We start from the raw sequence: 20657 nt of genomic DNA, 5'->3' as shown, positions 1-20657 counted from the left end.
TACTCTTATTCGTCGAGGCTTGCTGTCGGTCACGAGAAGCTTGGTTTTTACTACTTCCGGGATAGATCCTGCTCTGATTGGACTGTTTGTTAAGGTGAAAGGTTAAACTGAGTTGTGTCACGCCCCTCCGTGTACATTTTTTTTAAACTCAACTTTATTTATAATAACACAACCAAGAACGGTGACAAATCCGTTGTCTAAATCATTTCGTACCATGAAATTGATTGCTTAGAGGTCAACATTGACTCTAGTTTACTGTGTTTTTATCATCACAGACCAATTTGTTTAATATAATAAAAATGAATTATACAATTCAAGTTATACGAATTATTTTTTAAATGTTTTCTTTAAATTTAATAAAATAAGTAATAAATAAAAAACACGATGAAATCAAGTAAAAATTTGAATTTATATACAATAAATTAAGTGTTTGATTTATTATTGCTCCTTATTATTTTACTATCAGATCCTAATGTGTTTCTCTCTGTTTGTATTTTATTATGAAAATAACCCAGACTTTCCTGAATGTGTAATGAATGGATGTTGCCAGATCTAAACCTCCCCTGGCTAACTCTGACCACAACACCATCCACTTAATTCCCACATATAAAACCACATGTTAAAACGGTGACAGTGTGGCCAGAAGATGATACAGAACAACGTAAAGGCTGTTTGCTGTGCACAGATTGTGAAACGTTTAATGATGCCGATATGGACTACATACAGGCTACGTTAATCTGTGTGGACAATGTACTTACTAAAAAAGGACATCCTTGTGTACCCAAACATTACACTATTAACTAAAGGAATGCATTATAGGGAAAAGGCGGCATTTAGAAATAAGGACAGAGTGGACAGTTATTTTGATAGAAAATACATGTTTCATGTCTATGAACGCAAATTTTCTTGCAGTGTAACTGCTTGAAAACTGCACATTTACTTTTGTTGGCTCCTTATATTCTTTTGTAAATGGCATCACAATAAAAAATAAACGTTATCCACCCCTGTTCTGGATCTCGACTCGGCTAAATCTGTTTCAGGTCCCTGATCTACGTTCAGGACCCAGCCATCACAGGTTATCATAAACTATCATAACATCTGCATTACTCTCTCCCTCCACTGGAGGGCGCTGCAGCCTTCATACAATTATAAATTAGATATTTTCAGCAAAATCTGTCTCATTTCTTAAACATTCAACAAGTAAAATCTGTGTTCAGTCACTTTAAATGAATCAGTTGAATCTCTGTCAGTTGTAGAATTAAATCATTTTGCCGCAGTCAACTTCTTTACCAGAGCATGCAGATAAATGGTAGAAACGTAAAATGGAGTTTAGTGTCTCGTGGTGTATTATTTCTCATTTACTGGTCTGAATGCTGGACTAACTGAATTCATACCATCACTTACATCATTCATGAATCGTGTCCCGATTGTAAAAAAACAAACAAAACAATCAGACATTTAAAGTGATTTACTTTCTTTTGTGATAAAACATTTCAAACCTTCTAATACCACACGGTTCACAAAACTGCAACATCAGCACGCACATCTGGCCAACATAAATAAAATGCATAACTAAAGCACCAAATATATGAACGAAACAAATGATAATTTTTTACCAATAGCAAATATTTTAGAAAATAATATTTCGTACACTACAAAAACTGTGTCAAAAACAAACAAAGTAAGTAAATAAATAAATATATATATCTCTTTTTGATACAAAACAAAAGGCCAGTCATCTTAGTAAACAACCATCGGAGTCTCTAAATACTCCGCGAGCAAAGTCAACAGTCTTTGTCCAGAATGACACATTTACTCTGATTACTTTGGTGTCTTCTAGTTAAAGTATAACTCCAGTTAATTCCTGAGGAAAAGCAAAACGTAACTTTAACTTCGAATGAAAACCTCGAATGAAAATATTCACAACAACTGAGCTACAGCAAAAATAAATCCTTCCCACATCAACAGCTGCTCGATGAATAAAAAGGAAATCACAAATACAAATCAACCTTAAATGTTTTCAAACTAAATAAATGCTGTTATTTGGCATTACATTTTAACATCTTCGTCTTCTTAAGGTGAACAGTTCAGGATAAAGATGAACCTCCCGTCTCCTCCAGCCTGTTGGTCAGTTTCTGAACCTGTAGGAGATCGGCAGCAGCTTGTGAGTCTTCTTCATGGCCTGGACCTTGGCGTGCGTCGGCTCGTCCATGGTCTTGTAGCACCGCCGGGCGTAATCCAAAAGCTTCTCCTTCGACGCCTCGAACTCCCCGACCTCCGCCACCTGCAGGAACGTCAGAGGCGGTCATTGATTTGGTGGACATTTAAATCCGGTAGATGCAGACCTTTTTAAACATAACAGTGGTGCAGTCAAGACCACCTAAACCGAGACCAAGCCAGGGCCAAGACCAAGACAGGGCCGAGACTTTGAGGGGTTGAGACCAAGTCAGGACCAAGAGCAGGGAGCCGATTACATTTTAAGGACAGAAATTGGGATCAGTTGAGCGTTTCGGATAACTTGTTTAGCCGATTAGAAAACAAAAGTTAATGTCTGTAATTGTTTTTATTCTACAACTTTGGATCAAGCAAATGTCTGCGGTGTTGCAATCGCCAACACATTTTTCAGTGCGTATGAATTACACACATGTTAAAATGTACAGGGTTTTTTTTTTATTGGCGTAGCTTGTTGGCCTAATAGAAGGCGACTGACTGTTGTACAGTCCAGACACATGCCGGCTATCATGAACAGGAACAAAATAAATAAAAAGTCAGACCTTCTCTGGAGCCATCAGCAGCAGCTCTGCGATGGGGGAGGTGGAGGCCATGGTGTTTCGGTCGACTCCGTGGATCTGGAAGGCTCGGGACATGCTCCTCACCCGCTGGTAGGTCGTCAGGATCTTCTTGTAGCGGATCATGACCCCCTCTGGGTCTTTAACTGGGAGGAGGAGGTAGAGAGAGGGGAGGTGAAATGGAGGGTGGAAACACTGAACATAATAAACTGCTGTTGGTTGATGTGGATTCATTTGGACTCAAACACAGAATTATGCTTTGGTGCTTGCTTTTATTTCTTAAAGGGACAGTGTGTAGGATTTGGCGTCATCTGGTGGTGCAACCTGCAACCACACCGCCGCTCTGGGCTACTGTAGAGACATGGCGGTGCAATATGGCGGATCCCTCCTCCCGCTCCCAATGCAGTTATGAGGGACTCATTTTAAACTAACGAAAACACAACAATTCTTAGTTTCAGGTGATCATGAAAACATAGTTTTGAATATTGTATTTCATTTCTGCTAATATATCTCTTTAAATCCTACACAGTGGCCCTTTAAATCTGCTGGTTTGACTTCAGCAGGACAAAGAACTTTGTGTATTAAACAACAGTACACAGTATATTCGTATAGTATGTAGTATAGTTCAGTACGATACAGTATTGTATATAGTATAGTATATAGCGTAGCCCCCACCTCTCTGTCTCTCCCTCCCGTGGGTGATCCTGAAGATCCTCCTCATCTTCATCCTCGGCTCTCTGTTGGCTCGCCCTCGGCCCTTCTTCTTCGACCCCTTCTCCACCGAGGAGTCCTCGTCTTCCTCCTCATCCTCCTCCTCTTCCTCCTCCACATACTCTTCCTCGGTGTAGTATTTATCCTCCTCCAGATGAAACTCCTGCTTCACTGCAGGCGTGAAAGTTGAGGTGGAAAATAATGTAACAGTTATTTCCGTGTAATATTTGACACTTAAATCTTTTTCGAACACAATAAGGTGTGTTGATTGGCTCACCGGGGATGGCAGTGCTGCGACAGGTCCGAGATCCTGATCCCTGCAGCCGTTTCAGGGTCATCCCAGACCTCGTGGTCATGGGGGAGGGAGGGGAGGGAGAGCTGGCAGGCTGGACCTTCACACCCCGCTGGGAGTCTCCACACCACTCTGTCACCGTATGAAAGTACAACAATACTCAACTCTAATATACCAAACAAGAAAGAACAGCATGGTGGGCAAAGCTTTTCACTGACTCTTGAAACCCAGAAAACACATCGTTATACATGATTTAAGTTTCATTGTGTGTCTTTTACAGACAAACTAAATGGTGTAGAAACGACACCTATAATGTAATGCAGTGAAGGCTGCTTCTGGAACTCTACTTGAGCGTTTCTATTTGAAAATAATGTATACTTTTGCTCCACATAACTACAGAGGAATCATTGCACGTGTATCCACTACATACGTGTCACTCATCGGTTTGTTCACTGCTGTTTTGAAGCCTCAAGTTTGGCAGTTTTGGCCGTCACCATCTTGTTTTTTTGCAACCAGAAGTGACACGAGAGGCTATTTCATACGTATATTGTGCCGATTTTAGCTGCTTACAATATATTTCCTAATGGATATGAATGACATTTAATTGCTTAATTATCTGTTGCCTATATTAATACAGTATACGATGTGAATATTGTTTTTTATCATGGATTAAGTTTCTTTGGAGGAATCCTGTTGTAGAGTTTTAAGCATGTTCCCGTCATGTTAACTTGTTGATCTCGTTAAACTGAACAGATGTCTTCACCGACTCCTCACCCTCGGGACCCCTCATGCTGACGATGAATCGGTCCAGCTGACAGCGCAGGAAGTTGCGTTCCTCCTCCAGCTCCTCGATGTGCCTCTGCAGCCAGGCGTTCTTCTCCAGAGTGACGTACAGGTGAGCTCGCAGGTTCGAGACCAGGATGAACGGGCTGTACGGAGAGTGAGGAGGCTCCTGCACCGCGGGCTCTGCAGGACGAGACATTCGAGAGAGACGGGTCTCAAGAGAATGCCCTTCACTCTAACATGGAGAGGCTGGTGTGATTCACATGAGCTCTTGTTGTACAACAGCGAACACATGCTGAGCTGCAGGACGGAATAAATAATATATATATATATATATATATATATATTATTTCTCTTTTCGTGAAGTTATATTATCATGCCATCACATTTGTTATGTATATTTTGCCTGTATTTAGAAAAAAGGAAAGCAAAAAAGACAGAAATAAACCCTGAATCTACCTGTCATTATATATATATATATATATATATATATATATATATATATATATATATATATATATATATATATATATATATATATATATATATATATATATATATATATATATATATACACATACACACACACACACACACACAAAGTATATTGATTTGGAGAACTGTGCTGTCAAAGTAATTTAACATTCCCAATATCCTTCATCACTTTCTTCAAAGTTAGATAAAAGACAGTGTGTTTAAAGGAAGAACTTTTACATTTTGACTCCATTTCATTTCTGGGGGTTTTATCATGCTTGTTAAGGGTTAAATTGATCTCAGACACTATTCAAATGGGGAGACTTTCCAACATCCACTGACCTCCTCATGAACACCGTTAACTGCTGATTAACTAACTATCCCGCTTGCTGCTGCTGCTTCATGGAACTGGTGAAACGCTGGAAGTAAAGCGGTGCTCATGTGTCGTAGACGTGACGTACCGTCTCTCATCTGCTCACCCTGGTCCAGGTGATACGCAGGTGGCCTCTCGATGCTCTCCTCCAGAGGGAAGGAGACCTCATAGGCATCCAGACACAGACCTCCTCCTCCTGACGATGAGGAGGAGGATGATTGGGGCATGTAGTCCTCTGACAATCACACACAAGACAGCAGAACATTAGCAAGTTAAGTCCACCACAACCAAAGACTATTTTGATTATTAATTCATCTGTTCATTCTTCTTTTATTAGTTGATTTGAGTTCATAAAACAGGGTTTCCCACCGTGCTTTAGAGCATTAAAAGGTTTCCTCCTAGTAATATCATCACAGAGCACTGAATGAGTCCGTTTATCTTTGGGCTAAAATTATTAAATTGATCATAATGTTGTCAGTGCAAATCTGGCCATCACAATTCCTCAGAGCAATTTGTACAAAATCTTCATCTTTAAGAAGCTGAAAGCAGAACATGTTTTAGCATTTTAGCTTCAAAAAAATCAAAAAGAGTTAAACAATAAATCAATATCTAAAGTGTTGTCAGTAAACTAGTCCACAGCAATTCATCTACATCAGTAAAATAGTCATAACATAGAAAACAGCGTTTAAAGTGTGTACAACTAAATGAGGTATTAGGTCATAAAAACGTGGACTAAAATGTATTAGCTTATCAATAAGAATGACTTTTTGGAGGAAGTTTAGAGGCAGTAAGTAGTTTGCTCCACAACTCTTTTAAATCTTGTAAATGTCAAACAAAGACAGTCGGGTCTAAGAACAGACGTGGTATTTAGCTCATTATTACACCTTAAAGTCATTTAAACGCACCCGTCGGTGGGTTAGTAGCACGAGCGCCATTTCAAATGTGCTCTTACCTGGCTGGTGTGCATCGTCTCTGTTGGTCGGAGGGTCCATGACTGAAGGTCCGTTCAGGTGAGCTGCACTTATCAGTAATACACTGAAATACTGTGATAGACTTGTTATTATTAGTCTCCAGAGTCCAGTTATACTTCTGTAATACAGCCTGAAACGACACACAGCTGCCTGCGCGACCTCACCCTCAGCGGCAATTACCTGATTATTAAGTGGCTTCAACAGGTGTACCACGCACATGCGCACAACGATGCGTGTTAATTCGCTCCAGAAAAAAAAGCACCTTATAATACTTCTGTCCAAACACCTCAGCAGCGCCTACTGTCTGTCTGCATGACTCCACCTCAGACGGAAGTGTCTCGAGCTGCTCTTTCGCGATTGGCGGGTTGGAACTGGGGGGGCCAGACCGGAAACGCATCACCTGAGGGGGGGTTGTTGCGCAGGTAAGGTTGGAGAAGGAGGCGACGTCCGCAGAAAAGGTGAACAACGCGGAAGCACAGAAAAGCTGCACGAGAGGAGCTTCAGGAACGATTGAGATTGTGTGCAGCTGGACGGACAACAACAAGTGAGTCAAAGAAGAACATATACCGGTAAATAAATATGATAAATGGTGTAGAATTCAATGTTTTGTTTGATTTGTCAGAAAACGGACTCACCCGAGGAGGCTTTGTGCTGTGATTGAGTTCATGAAGCTCAATGATAATTAACTTTTACATTATTCATATTTGTCGGACTATTCGCACTATAAAATCAACATCAAATGTTGTTTAGAAGACTCACAGAGACGGTGACGTCATGACTGAACACTGGTCCACCTGAAAACCTTCTTAATATTGGACAGAGTCACGCAGGTGTTTGGTGACGTTAGCTGGGAGGCTATGAACATGGTGGCTAATATTGATTACATATTGGTTGTACGGCCAGTGGAGGAAGTATTCAGATCATTTACTTCAGTAAAAGTACTAATACAACACACTAAAAATACTCCACAAGTAAGAGCGCGGCATTGAAAGTGTTACTTCAGTAAAAGTGTTCAAGTAGCCAGTCAGAAAATGTCCCCTGTGACGTACTATTATATATTAATATTAGATTATTATTACTCATGCATAAACAGGCCTTTACTGTTGTAGTTGGAGCTCATTTCTAACTATTAACTAATGATTATTTCTCTTTAAGAGATTCATTGTTTGGTTAGCACAAAATATATAAACAAACCCTCATTTGAGAAGCTGTACCTGTGAAATATTGAGCATATTCGTATTCAACAAATCACTTCAGCTGTTCTTGTATAAACTGTTCAGTCGTTTAATTTATAAGAAAATATCATATTTAATAAGCTCTTTGTGTGTGATTTTTGTTTAGCTGTTTTTCTGGATGATTTTAGTGCCTCTTAGTTATTTATTGATTTTACATGTGCAATGAACTTTGAAGTAAATTGTTTTTTAAATGATCAAAGAAACATTGCAATATTAAGAAAGAAAAGGAAATACTTGTGGAAAGTAAAAGTACCTCAAATCTGTACTTGAATACAACAGACTACTTGTGTAAATGTACTACGGTACATTCCACCACTGCACCATTTCAATCATTGATTAAACCACACATAATACTAATGACTTGTGTGTATTATTATATTCATGTATCATTAAGTACTCATAACATTTCTTTAAACTGGTTCAATGATTGATCTTATGATCCAGGTTGTTACAAAGACGAGCACCTCCTTCCTGCCGTTACTCCTCCAATCATCTGCTTTATTCTCTGAACACAAAGTTTGATGGATTTCTATTCGTTTCAATGAGCTGCCAGTTTCTGGGCTGCTGATTTTGTCTGACATCAAATACATAAAGCAATCAGTATGAATATTTAAACTCGTGTTTTATGCTGAAAATGACAATTATCATTCAAGAAAAACCTGGAAATGTAGCATTTTATTCTACATTCGGGGAAAACGTACATATTAATATATGGTGGACACTAAAAACGTGTGTTTGCAGCTCTAAAAGCCAGATTTCAGTGAAACAAATGGGACATTTGAATGTTTTTTAAAATATAACAGCCTTTCTTCTCTTCCTCCCCAGGTTGACGATGGGCCTGTGTGACGGCCTCTCCCACTGTAAACTGGCTCTGGCCTTCGCTGTGTTGATGGATCTACTGGGAGGAGCCGCTCTGCTGGTGGGAGTCTTCGCCCCCCTGGAGATCAAAGGGCGGGACTTTGGAGACTTGCTGGTCTATACTGGTATGAAACAGCTGCCCCAGTGATGTGGAGTAGATGTGATGAGTTACAAACTCATGAAGTAATGAAGAGGAAAACATGCAGTCGTTGGTCGGTCTTTATTGGTTTATTACTTCAGTGGGATCTTTCAGTAGTAAAATAGGAAACACAAGAAAGACTGATAAAAGACAATAAGCGATACAATATAACGTTATTGACATCAAAGGAAATAGTTGTGCAGCAGTTGCAGTTTAGGCGAGAAAGAGTGCAAACATGAGATGTCAATAAATCCAAAATATAAAGAGCTTGGATCCACGTTTACGTCCTGTCAGCTGATTTCAACAAGTAATAATAGAATACATGAAATAAATAACACATCTTTGTAACGTTATATATGTTATTGTGATCACGCGGCCGCCGGTCTGTTCACAGGAGCTCTGTTCGTGCTGGTGTCTCTGGCCGGGTGGGTGCTGTGGTACAGCGGAAACATCGACGGTCTGACCTCCAAGAGGGAGCTCGGACACATCAGCAGCGCCGTCGACCGGCTGGCTCGCAACATCAGCCGCAAGATCCGCACGTACAGGGGCCACCTGTGAGCCAACGGACAGGAAGTCTGACTACCTTTCAGTATAAAAGTCTGCTGCGCCCTGTGTTGGTCAGTGTTGAGATACAGACACTGACTCGAACTCCTCGTGGTACACCTCAGAAACATTTCACTCACAGCTCTGTTACATCATGTTTTATTGTCAACAGTATTTTTTCGTGTTTATATCTGGTCTCTTGTTGGATTTCAATAAATGCATTTGCACTATAAATGTCTGTTTTTATTACATTTTCAACCATTTAAGATGAATTTTCTATTTACAAACAATATAGTAATATAATAAATATATACATTTTAATAAGTTAACAAGTCAAACAACAAAAATTAATTATAATATTGATATATGTAGATGTCATTATCATTACACATGTTGATAAATAACAGGCTGAAGAGGAACACATAGATTATACATCATTCTACATTCACTATATATAACATCCTATATATTGAGTTTCCCTCTCACACGGCTCAGGTAACCCGATTCACCTGAAAACACTGGCCAAGTCCGAGACTACAAAGTAATAGATTACTCGCTGTGGGATCATTGTAATCTGCTCTTCGACAGTAACAGACCAGTTAATCCCAAAACAAGTCATTCGATCCGTTACAGCGTCTGTGGAATGAACAGATGTCAGATCAGACAGAACGAATGGTGATTTGTTGCACTCGTGTCTTGAAATGAGATGTTCAGATTTATGAAAACAAAGTATTTATGACTTTGTTATTAGGTGTAGATGACAATTAAAACTTAAGAAATAGAAAACATTTTCAACACCATGAAGTAGACTTTATTATAATGTGTAGGGAATATTCATGTGAAACAGTCATGAGATGTCTTAAATGTATTATAAATGAAAAGTAACGTTGACAAAGAAAGTCGGGGAAGAAAAACCTGACTTCCTTTTTATAATAAACAGTTATTGGTAAAATAGAACAGTGTCAGATTTGATCTGAATCTGTTGAAGAGCGTCTTTGAAGCCTGATGCATCAATGAAAACGACTCATCGATGTTTGAGACTCTGTTTCCTTTCCCTGCTCCTCGAATGGGGCTTCGGTTTTTCCTTCACCTTTCTTCTGCGCTCCCTCATCCCTCCCTCATCACTCCCTCATCACTCCCTCCCACGTCTTGGGGTGAGTTTCCATCAGAAACCCACCCCGATTCCTCTAAGTCCATCTGTTACATAAATAAAAAATCAAGAAATATCAAAATCAAGAGCCGATTATGAGACAGTGGACCCCTGAGCACAGACATGCAAAAGGCCCAACCTCCTCTACTTTCTTCTCGTTTTCTCTCTTTTTGTGGTCTTTTTGTGACTCTTTGTTATTTGTGTCTTCGTAGTAATTTTGTAATTGTTTTCCTTCATTTTATTGTCATTGTGAGTCTCTGTTGTCATTTTGTCTCTTTTAATTCTTTGTATCTGTGTTAAGTGTTTTTGTTGTCATTTTGAGTCTATTTGTAGTTGTTTTGGTCTCTTTGTAGTCTTCTTGTGTGTCTTTGTAGTCCCTTTGTTGTTGTTTTGCCCCTTCTCATAGTTGTCAGTCTATTATTGTCTCGTTTTAGTTGTTTTGTGTCTCTTCGTAGTCTTTTGTCTGTGTTATTAGTTATTTTATTTTATATTTTGGTCATATTCCTTCCTGTTTTAGTGGCATTTTGTCGGTGGAGACAGAGAGCCTCCTGACACTTTGGGCCCCTTTGCTTGTGACCAGTAAGTCCGTTTAGTAATTCATACATGATCAAAAACACAGCTTTTAATCATACTTTGTGTTTCATATGGTTTTTCTGCCGAAAAGCTGAACAAACTTAAACATTCTTAAACGCACATCTACAGTCCTTCTCTCTCAATGAGAAATACAGAATCTCTTAATACCTAATGATTGGTTTCATCAGAAGTATACAAGTCTCCTACTTCATTAAAAAGTGAATTCTCAGTTTGTGCATAGAGGTTTTATTATGTACAATTACTTCAGTCATTTATTTCAAATCAATTAGCCAGAATGTATTTCCCTTCAGCAAAATATTATATTATGTAATGTTTAATCATTAAAACATATGTAAATAACAGTGACATCAACTCGTGGTTTTAAGCATCTCATTCCAGTGACTGCAATAATGTGTGTAAATGTGTGTGTTTATGGCCCTCTCGTGGTGACGGCCGGTAAGTTTATTGGGTTGTAATAAAGTTTTGCTCAAAGGAATCCCCAATGATCAATAAACAATTCAGTTTAAAAAATAACATTTCAGAAAATATGCAGCAGAAAATGTGACATACAGAAAAGCCACAGAGCTGAACAAACAGGTCAGCAGGTCACTTATTGTATCACTTTATTTCTCAAATGTACTGCATACTGTCACAGTTTACAACACAGCTTTAAGTTTAAATACACAGCTAAATAAATTAATTTCATACAAAATTAAATTCGAGAGGAAATCATACTCATAGCATCTTGGGCAAGTTTCTCATCTTCCTCCTGTAACTGAAAGATCAAAGATCCTTTCAGTCAAATCTTCCACCAAAGTTCATATTTAAAAGATATTAAAAAAATACACAAAAGATGCGACGAGGCCCATGAAACACAAACAACGGCAACAATTCAAAGCTGAGCGACCTCTTAGACGCCATTGGTCGGGTCTGGCTTTGATTAACTGAGCTGTGATGTTTCCACGTCTCATGAACGACGGTGAACTCTGCTGCTCTTCATGTTTTCTCAGTCAAAACCTCTCAACAAAAGTATCTTCATTCGTAGAACATAAAGAGATGCAGGCGTGTGTTGAAATGTCATGAGCCACTCACACACGAAATAGATGAGGGGCGCGCGCGAACACACACACACACACACACACACACACACACACACACACACACACACACACACACACACACACACACACACACACACACACACACACACACACACACACACACGGATCGGCTCAGACTGCATGCACATTAAAGAGGTTGGTATGTTCACATTCAGACTTTATTCAGCCAACACTGCAGCTAAACATCACACAGTAACACGTTTCTGTTTCAGGAGGTACAGCGGGGGCGTGTTCAATGACACAATGAATCCAGAACGACTACAAATCTAAACAGGGAAGAAAGAAAAGCCACCATTGGTTACTGAGTTGATTGAGAACGCCGTGTTTGAACAGTCAGCTTGGAGCCAATCATGCTTGAAATCTTATCAATACAATCCGGTCAACCCGTCTCGATGACGACGACACTGTAAAGAAGGTTAACCAGAACTGCTCTTTGTTGGAGGCCGTTGCTGCATCAATAAATAATCAATAAATAGTTACTCATGATTGTAACACTCTAATATACAGTATATTTCAAGGTTTATCTGTGATTACTTCCACTATTTACATCAGCACAATATATACTGAACACACACACACACACACACACACACACACACTGCGTGCATGCAGGTCTCACACACACGCCTTGTACAAACACACACACACACATTAATGAAAACCTACAGTGACGTCTTCCCCACATCAGCTCCGTCAATGTTTTACAGGTCAACACATCAACAGTAATTCTTCAGTATTTCCATGTAGACACTCACTCAAGATGCTCTCTGCTTCTCACACTTGTGCACGGAAACAGAAGGATACGGCCCTTTCACACACGTTTTGTGTGTTTCTGTTGTTATATTATACTTTGTCATTTTATTTGGACGTGTGTAGATCTCATGGGGAGGTAAGCGGAGGAGCTGACGGGTTTAATTAAAGGATTATGAAAGTGGTTCTGCATGTTTTAGCCTTACGAGTTGTATTAACGTTGCTACTGCTCATTTTCCAAAAGTACAGCATCCAAGGTTCACCAGCCTGCCTGTGATTTCATACCACCCATTATGTCATTATCACAGCGTGAATCAGAGGAGCAGGGACTCTCACAACTAAATACCTTTTATAAATTAGTCTTCTTTCTTGGTGCATTCAAGGACATATTCTGACATCTGATTTTTAAGAGTCAATCGCTGAAAAACATTTTAATTCAAGAAATGGCCAAATTCACCGATAAGAGTCCTGACAGTCCCTGCCTACAAGAAAAATGAAATACCATTTGATTACATTGTACGGCTGACAAAATATTATTACGGAAAACTCAATGACTGCCTTGAAGATACGTAGTAAAGCAATCGAATGTATTTGGGCTATAATTGGAAAAATGGTTTCGAGGGCTAAAACATGTAACTACCAATTGCGGTCATTTAATCTTATATATGTATCTGGCAGGACATATTCCGTGTCAAGCTGTCAGAACAGGAATGGATTGTTGTTTTTGTTCACCGTGTCACCCGACCCCTTGCCTGAGAGCAACTGTGGCTGGAAAGGGACTCTCCCCCCGGCCTGTGGAGTGGAACCTCCCAAGTGAGCCCCCCCTGTCTGGCAATTCCCTCCAAAGAAACTGGACTGACCCATTCCTGTTCCCATTAAGAGGGGGTCTGTCAAAGGAATCCCCAGCAGAGAACCAGACTGCACCATTCCCAGTCCAAAGGAGGGGTTCATGCTCAGTCGCATTTGTGGACTCCCTCCCATAGAAACGGATTGTACCATTCCGGTTCCTGAACATGGGGGAGCCACCTGAGCTGCCTGAAGCACGTTTAAGCCAGAATGAGAAACTCCCGTGGAATGGGACGGTAGCTGAAATAAGGGAGATTCACTGGAAGGTTTAGCAGCTCCAAACGTGTGGGAAGGTGCACCAAAGGAGGGCGCGAGGGTGGAACCAAACGGACTGCAGTACGGGGTTAATGTTTCAGGAAGGGATAACCCTGCAACAGCCCCTGATCTGACCACGGGGGCAGATGTCATGCCCCGGGCTTTGAAAGCGCCTGGGAAATAAGGGAGCAGTAACAGGAGGATGGAGGGATGAGGGGAGGGAGGGAGTTTGAAGTATTCCAGCAAAGAGAAAATGCACCAGAGAGAGAGAGAGAGAGAGAGAGAGAGAGAGAGAGAGAGAGAGAGAGAGAAGTTAAATATCTGGTGGTTAATATAAACTTCTATACTAAACTTCAATAGGTCACTAATGCCCACACACACATACACAACATCGATACACTATACAGCGAGAACACAGGGGTGAATCGGCAAAACACATGATCACAGTAAGCTTGTCCATACAAACCTATTGATAAATATATATCAATCATACCGTCTCCACCCCCCCCCCCCCCCCCTCTCTGGACTTCAGCTAAACAGTAGTGGAATACATTTGAATCATCATCACCAGCGATTTACAGATTGTTAGTATCTCGGTGATTTTCCAGTCTTTGAAGTTGATCATGCATCCATTTGAATCAAGCGCACCACAAATGATCCCACACGAGAAGCCTTTTGGCAAAAATGGTGTTCGTCACCCAGAGTGAAGCATTTTCTCCGTCCTTACCGATGGCTTGTGTCTGGGTGAGGAGCGTGCTGGGGAGGGAGCGCTGTTTGGGATTAGAAGAAAATAGATCGTCCAAGTCAACGAGCGACGTGCCCGCAGAGCCCAGAAACGAAGCAGTCTTTCTGTACGCCTTCTCCTCCTGCGCCGTTCGCTTCCCTGCAATACAACAAATGTCCAATTCTACGCTAAAAGGTGTTTTCTTTTGGGGGACAGGTCAGGGAGGAAGAGAGAGCAAAGCGGAAGAGGAGTTTAATTGATTAAGATTGTTAGTCGCAGCTGCTTACCGATGGGAAGATGGGGGTGAAATGGAGAAAATGGAAGAAAACGTTGACATCAAATCAGATTCAGGCACAGATACAGTTAGGTTGTTAGAGTCACCGTTCTCGGCCGAGCACTAAGCCAGCTGGCAAAGTCTTCTCTGGATTAAAAACAAGCATTCATTTTTACAAACTATGCAGAGGAAAGATTTAGTTGATTTAATCAGAGCGGAGCATGTTATTGCTGAGTACCAAGCGGACAATGAGGTTTTATTCCCATGAACAATGGATGGATCACATGAATAAGCCTTTAGACAGAGTGTGAAGTGCGATTTACCTGTCCCATTGCTAGATGCGTTGCTCGGCGCACCCCAAGGATCACCTTTTTTAGATGCTCCGTCGCCAAAGGGGTCACTAGCCGGGGAGGAGTCTGAGGGTGGAGCAGGTGAACCCCACGCATCATCTGTGCTGACTGGAGCTGCAGCTTAACAGGGAAATAGAGAAGAAATTAGACCCATCTAATCTAATCTAAACCAGGTAATAAAGTCCCACTGGGATGATTCTGGTGGCACAGGAGTTGGATCTCACACAATATATGACCACTTGTTATTCATGATCGAAGTTCTGATGACACCTGAGAAAGTTTTACTTCTTGAAACAGGGCGATGGGATATGGATGCAAGCTCTTAAAATAAATACTGAGTTAACCTCAAGGTTAGGAGCATCTATTTGTTAGTTTCTTACCTGGAGCTCCCCATGGGTCATTGTCCAGTTTGGATGAATCTCCAAATGCATCAGAATTATCAACAGGTGAGAAGGCGCTTGTCCCGTCCCCCCAGAGATCTCTGCCCTTTGTTTCCTCTTGAGCAGACGGCGCCCCCCAGGGATCTGACCCGTCAGTGGGCGGAGAGCTAGCAGGGGCTCCCCACGCATCTGCACTGCCTTGAGGCGAGCTCACTGGAGGGGCATTGAAGGGATCGGAGGCATCATCTTTTGGTGGACTGGATGGCACTGTAAATGGGTCCTCTTTAGGGGGTGTTGTTGGTGCAGCAAAGGGGTCCTCTTTTGTGGGTTTGAAAGATGCGGAGAAAGGATCCTCTTTGGGTGGTGGTGTTGCAGCAGTGAAGGAGTCATCTTTAGATGATGCTAGTGCTGCAAATGAGTCTTCTTTAGGGGGTGTTGATGGTGGTGCAGTAAAGGGATCATCCTTTGGGGCATTGAATGGAACATCTTTGGGGGCATTGAATGGAACATCTTTTGGGGCGTTGAATGGAACATATTTTGGGGTATTGAATGGATCATCTTTTGGGGAGTTGAATGGATCATCTTTGGAGGCGTTGAATAGAAGATCTTTTGGGGCATTGAATGGATCATCTTTTGGGGAGTTGAATGGATCATCTTTGGAGGCATTGAATGGAAGATCTTTTGGGGCATTGAATGGAAGATATTTTGGGGCATTGAATGGAAGATCTTTTGGGGCATTGAATGGATCATCTTTCAGAGAGTTGAATGGATCATCTTTGGAGGCATTGAATGGAACATCTTTCGGGGAGTTGAATGGATCATCTTTCGGGGAGTTGAATGGATCATCTTTCGGGGAGTTGAATGGATCATCTTTCGGGGAGTTGAATGGATCATCTTTCGGGGAGTTGAATGGATCATCTTTCGGGGAGTTGAATGGATCATCTTTCGGGGAGTTGAATGGATCATCTTTCGGGGAGTTGAATGGACCATCTTTCGGGGAGTTGAATGGATCATCTTTCGGGGAGTTGAATGGATCATCTTTCGGGGAGTTGAATGGATCATCTTTCGGGGAGTTGAATGGATCGTCTTTCGGGGAGTTGAATGGATCGTCTTTCGGGGCGTTGAATGGATCGTCTTTCGGGGCGTTGAATGGATCGTCTTTCGGGGAGTTGAATGGATCGTCTTTGGGGGCTTTGAATGGATCGTCTTTGGGGGCGTTGAATGGATCATTGTTAGACGAATTGAAGGGATCTGGTTTATCTTTTGGAGCAGCAAATGGATCTTCCTTGTCTTTGGGTGCATTGAAGGGGTCTGAACCATCTTTTGGTGCGTTGAACGGGTCACCTTTTGATGCAGTAAATGGATCGGGTTCATCTTTTTGAGCTGCAAATGAATCTTCATCAGTTTTTGGTGCTGAAAATGGATCCTCATCAGCTTTAGTTGGAGCCCCCCAAGGATCACCGCTGGCGGGTGCATCAGTTGTGTCAGGCTTTGAGGGTGCGCCCCATGGACCTGCGGCTTCTTTAAGTTCTTTCGGGGCTCCCCATGCGTCTGGTTTCTCCTTCTCCTCCTCCTCCTCCTCTGCTTTCTCCCCTCCCCAAGCACCTCCTTTATCGTCATTGCCTTTTCCTGCATCCTCCCATTTCAGCTCGTCTTCACTCAACTTGGCCTAGGATATTACAGTTAGAGAGGTAAACACAAACGCTTACAAATGGCTTCATTAGTGGTGTTACTGAACTTGTCCTGTTGACACATAGATCTAACTGTTTGTTTAAGGCGAGTAATCGATTACAATTGGTATTGTGAACCGGTCTGTAATCTCATTTCAAATGATCCATTCTTTGACTGAAATTTTGCCTCCAAAAACTGGCATGGTGCATGGAACATTGGGTTTGTTGAGATTTTAAAAACATGTTGATATAAATATGCTTATTTTTGAGGATATGGTTTGCAGTGTTCCTGTACTCGACTGCATTACACTGCAGTGGTGTAGTATTTGTGCTTTTGTGTCCACTTGCCGTAGATGAGCTTTGTACTTGCTTTACACTTACCCTCCTCTCTCCTTCTTTCTTCTCAACTTCCTGCTTCAGACGCTCCTCTTTGCGGGCAGCGAAGGAAGCGGTCAAGTCGGCCACTGACGGTATGTTGTCTAAGGATGGAAGCCCTGCAGCCCCGCCAACGTAGCATGGCTTGTAGCTGGGATCCTTGATGGCGTCAGCAGATGAGGCTTGTTAAAAGGAATGGAAAAGAGATTTTAATGAGAGACACAGACACATTAAGTGAATTATACTACAACGGTTTAAACAATTGGCATTTAGCCAATCATAGTTTAGGGCAGAAGGGCTCACCAGCAGCATTTTTTGAAGTCTTCGCTCTGGTCTTGACGGCAAAGTCTCTCTCCTCCTTCAGTTTATCATCGTCCTCCATGAGAACAAGGACAACTTTGGCCTTCTCTCTCACAGTTCCACCCTGGGACAGATATGCTTAAATTAGACTTTGATTGACACCTCACTGGAGCAATACCCTATCTAAGCCTGAAAAACAAACCCCAAATATTACAAGTTTTGTAAACCCAAAAGTGTCAAGCAATGTCTTCTGGAAAACTTTTAAATCAAGGGATTCTTACAAATGTGTGAGACACCATATTTTCTTTAATTGTGAACTTGACCTGGAGGTTAAAAGGAGTATGATGATGTAGATATTATAGTGCCAATAATGGACAATGTTAATGTACAGCATTCAACCTTTAAATGGATAATAAAAGTATCACCTGATCCTTGCCATCCTTTTCTACAAAGCGATACTCTGTGAGGGCTTTGACGATGTAGATGCTGTCTTTCATTTTCAGAAGCACACGATCGTCGCCGGTCTTCAACAGGTACTCCAGCAGTGTCAGGGACTGGTATGCAAAAAAAGAAGTATGACAATGAGCACATTTTTATGTGAAACAAAGATGTATATGACTGAAACAAAAATAAACTGTCAATCTGGACAGTTTAACTGCTTTTTTTTAACATAGAATTGTGGACTTTATATGACAAAACCATGAGAAGAAAAGAAAATCTGTGTAAAATCACATATGTGGTTCAGTTTACACCGTTTCTAAAGACCAGATTAATAAATCATGTCATGTGATCAAACCCAGAGTGCTTTCAATAAATGGCAATACATTTCATTCGAGCTACAACAGTAAAAAACTGCTATGCTTTAAAGATTTTAATCTTAACATTTTAAGAAGTCACTCTGAATGTAATACCGTGTGAACACACAATTCTTCTAACATTTAAGTCTAAATCAAAAGGAGTCAGTGTATAAAATGCTCGGTAATAAGAAAAGATCATGACTTTGTAATTCATGGTTAGTCTTCGGTATGTCGTAGGTTAGAAATGTATATAAAAAAGTACTTTTTCAAATCTAGACAATAAGTTAGGAAACATATATTCTAAATACTGTGAGCCCCTATTCTCAAGCTTCAGATAGCTTATCAGGGTATCCCATTCAACATATTTCCACTGTGTCTTATGATGGTTCTTATAAGCTGAATGTAAACGGTGTTGTGAATAAATTGAAACGGAAACGTAACTGAAATGAATTATTATCAGAGAAATCTTGATCATTTGAACAGTCTTGCTCTGATACCTTGTGGATGTGTCTCCAGTTCTTGTCGTCTTTCAGGCGCTTCCAGAGCATCGTCATGATCTCATTGCAGGCCACCACGTTGTAGGTCAGATCGGAGAGGTCGGCCATCTGAGAGCTGGACGGGCCCCACGGGTCATTCGACGTCGCCTCTCTCACCTGCAGAAGAAGCAAAGCCAGAAACGTCACCAAATATAAGGCGGCAGCAGTCAGAAGGTCACAGATGCCAGCTTGTGAGAAAAAGGCTCACAGTCACCGTAGAAATCGTGATTACAATGTAGCAAGTCATCTTTTACGTCACCTCAATTATTTATGCGAATAAAAAGAATAAGTTATCTGTTCTGGCAGGTTATTACGGATCATATTTCATCAAATCAGCATAATGACAAGAAACCCAGATTTCCATGATTCCTAAAACCGGAAGGTGAGGACACAAGAGAATGGCTCACTGTGATTTAAGAGAACTGTGAGAGTTTACTGCTGTAGAACTTTAAATGTATGGCTTGTTTTATTGATCTTGCACCTCTAACTTTCAACTCAACTGACCCATGGGCGCATCCTTTCAAACTCATGTTGTACAGACAACAAGTGTTCCCGGCCACAGACGTGTATTTAAATGCCACATATAGTGATTTGTAATGTCATCTTGTAGGTGTGCTAGTGGCCTACAGATTTAAGGTGCATTTCATCACCATATCTAATTCAAGCAAAAATGTTCCAAAACAATGCATCTTAAACTAGACTTAAAAAATCCAATGAGAATGCATTTTATTTCCTGCTAGAGGGCACATTTAGCTGACATAATGGGGGCAGTGGGGTTCACGTAGTTCTTCACCAGCTTCATTCTTTTACCTTGACCTCGGCCTCAGAGTAGTTCTGGACCAGGTTCTTCAGCTGTCGGCGGAGCATAGAGGACGTCATGGTGTCTAAGGGGGGGAGGGATCTGATTCAGAGAAAACTTGTGAACAATGTTGCATGCTTACACAAGAAGGGTCCACACACACATATACACATGCGTACAAATAAAAACACTCTACCTTTTATAAAGCCTGTGCCGTCAAAGATGTATTTTGTATGTTTCTTCAGCGCTGGCTCAGTGAGTGAACATCCTGCTGCTCTATCTTCTCTCTGACTGCATTGACTTGTCTCCGGATGCTCAGAAACCAGATCCTACAGCTGCAGAGAGGGACCAGTCAACATTAAAACAAAAGAGCTGAGGCATTGCGTGGCAAGCTTACAATTATGAATGCATGACTGGAAAAGCTATTCTAAAGGTGTGCCTACACCTGCTGTACGTGGCAGCTCGTGGTAGTTTGTCATAACCACTGCGACAAAAACACAGATCCCCACCGAGGTTAGCCGTCTGGCTAAGCTACAAGCTAGTTAGCTGCTAGCCTCCTGTGGCCGGTGTGAGAAAATACAAGCTCACA

At 41.2% G+C, this 20657-nt stretch overlaps 3 protein-coding genes across 3 annotated transcripts; 1 reads left to right on the top strand and 2 right to left on the bottom strand.

The window, feature by feature from the left end:
• Positions 1-2128: 2128 nt before the first annotated feature.
• Positions 2129-6414, bottom strand: LOC306791203 (coiled-coil domain-containing protein 106-like; the record flags this gene model as incomplete). Its single annotated transcript, XM_079287837.1, has 7 exons — positions 2129-2284; positions 2775-2935; positions 3465-3671; positions 3778-3924; positions 4567-4758; positions 5511-5657; positions 6375-6414. The coding sequence occupies 7 exons, from the start codon at positions 6412-6414 to the stop codon at positions 2129-2131; spliced, it is 1050 nt and encodes a 349-aa protein (XP_079143963.1).
• A 407-nt stretch (positions 6415-6821) lies between these two features.
• tmem238a (transmembrane protein 238a) lies at positions 6822-9356 on the top strand. Its single transcript, XM_079287727.1, has 3 exons — positions 6822-6937; positions 8454-8611; positions 9020-9356. Exons 2-3 carry the CDS (start codon positions 8461-8463, stop codon positions 9181-9183), a joined length of 315 nt encoding a protein of 104 aa, XP_079143853.1. The 5' UTR covers positions 6822-6937; positions 8454-8460; the 3' UTR covers positions 9184-9356.
• Positions 9357-11497: 2141 nt separating this feature from the next.
• LOC306791202 (uncharacterized protein) lies at positions 11498-20383 on the bottom strand. Its single transcript, XM_079287836.1, has 10 exons — positions 20265-20383; positions 20080-20153; positions 19231-19386; positions 18362-18490; positions 17940-18060; positions 17643-17818; positions 15592-17260; positions 15185-15331; positions 14591-14746; positions 11498-12278 (listed from the first exon to the last, which is right to left on the bottom strand). Exons 2-10 carry the CDS (start codon positions 20146-20148, stop codon positions 12271-12273), a joined length of 2631 nt encoding a protein of 876 aa, XP_079143962.1. The 5' UTR covers positions 20149-20153; positions 20265-20383; the 3' UTR covers positions 11498-12270.
• Positions 20384-20657: the final 274 nt, after the last annotated feature.

The sequence above is a fragment of the Melanostigma gelatinosum genome (genome assembly GCF_949748355.1).
Source record: "Melanostigma gelatinosum genome assembly, chromosome: 17".
NCBI lineage: Eukaryota > Metazoa > Chordata > Actinopteri > Perciformes > Zoarcidae > Melanostigma > Melanostigma gelatinosum.
Note: the sequence above shows the minus strand (reverse complement) of the source record. Positions and strands in the feature narration are given on the sequence as shown.

What these genes read in the sequence shown, in the direction of transcription:
- tmem238a (XM_079287727.1), top strand. Translation starts at nt 8,461, where the DNA reads ATGGGCCTGTGTGACGGCCTCTCCCACTGTAAACTGGCTCTGGCCTTC. An exon ending in AGACTTGCTGGTCTATACTG is followed by an intron (nt 8,612 to 9,019) that starts GTATGAAACAGC and finishes GTCTGTTCACAG; the next exon opens with GAGCTCTGTTCGTGCTGGTG.
- LOC306791202 (XM_079287836.1), bottom strand. Translation starts at nt 20,148, where the DNA reads ATGACGTCCTCTATGCTCCGCCGACAGCTGAAGAACCTGGTCCAGAAC. An exon ending in ACTCTGAGGCCGAGGTCAAG is followed by an intron (nt 19,387 to 20,079) that starts GTAAAAGAATGA and finishes CTTCTTCTGCAG; the next exon opens with GTGAGAGAGGCGACGTCGAA. An exon ending in GACTTCAAAAAATGCTGCTG is followed by an intron (nt 17,819 to 17,939) that starts GTGAGCCCTTCT and finishes CCTTTTAACAAG; the next exon opens with CCTCATCTGCTGACGCCATC.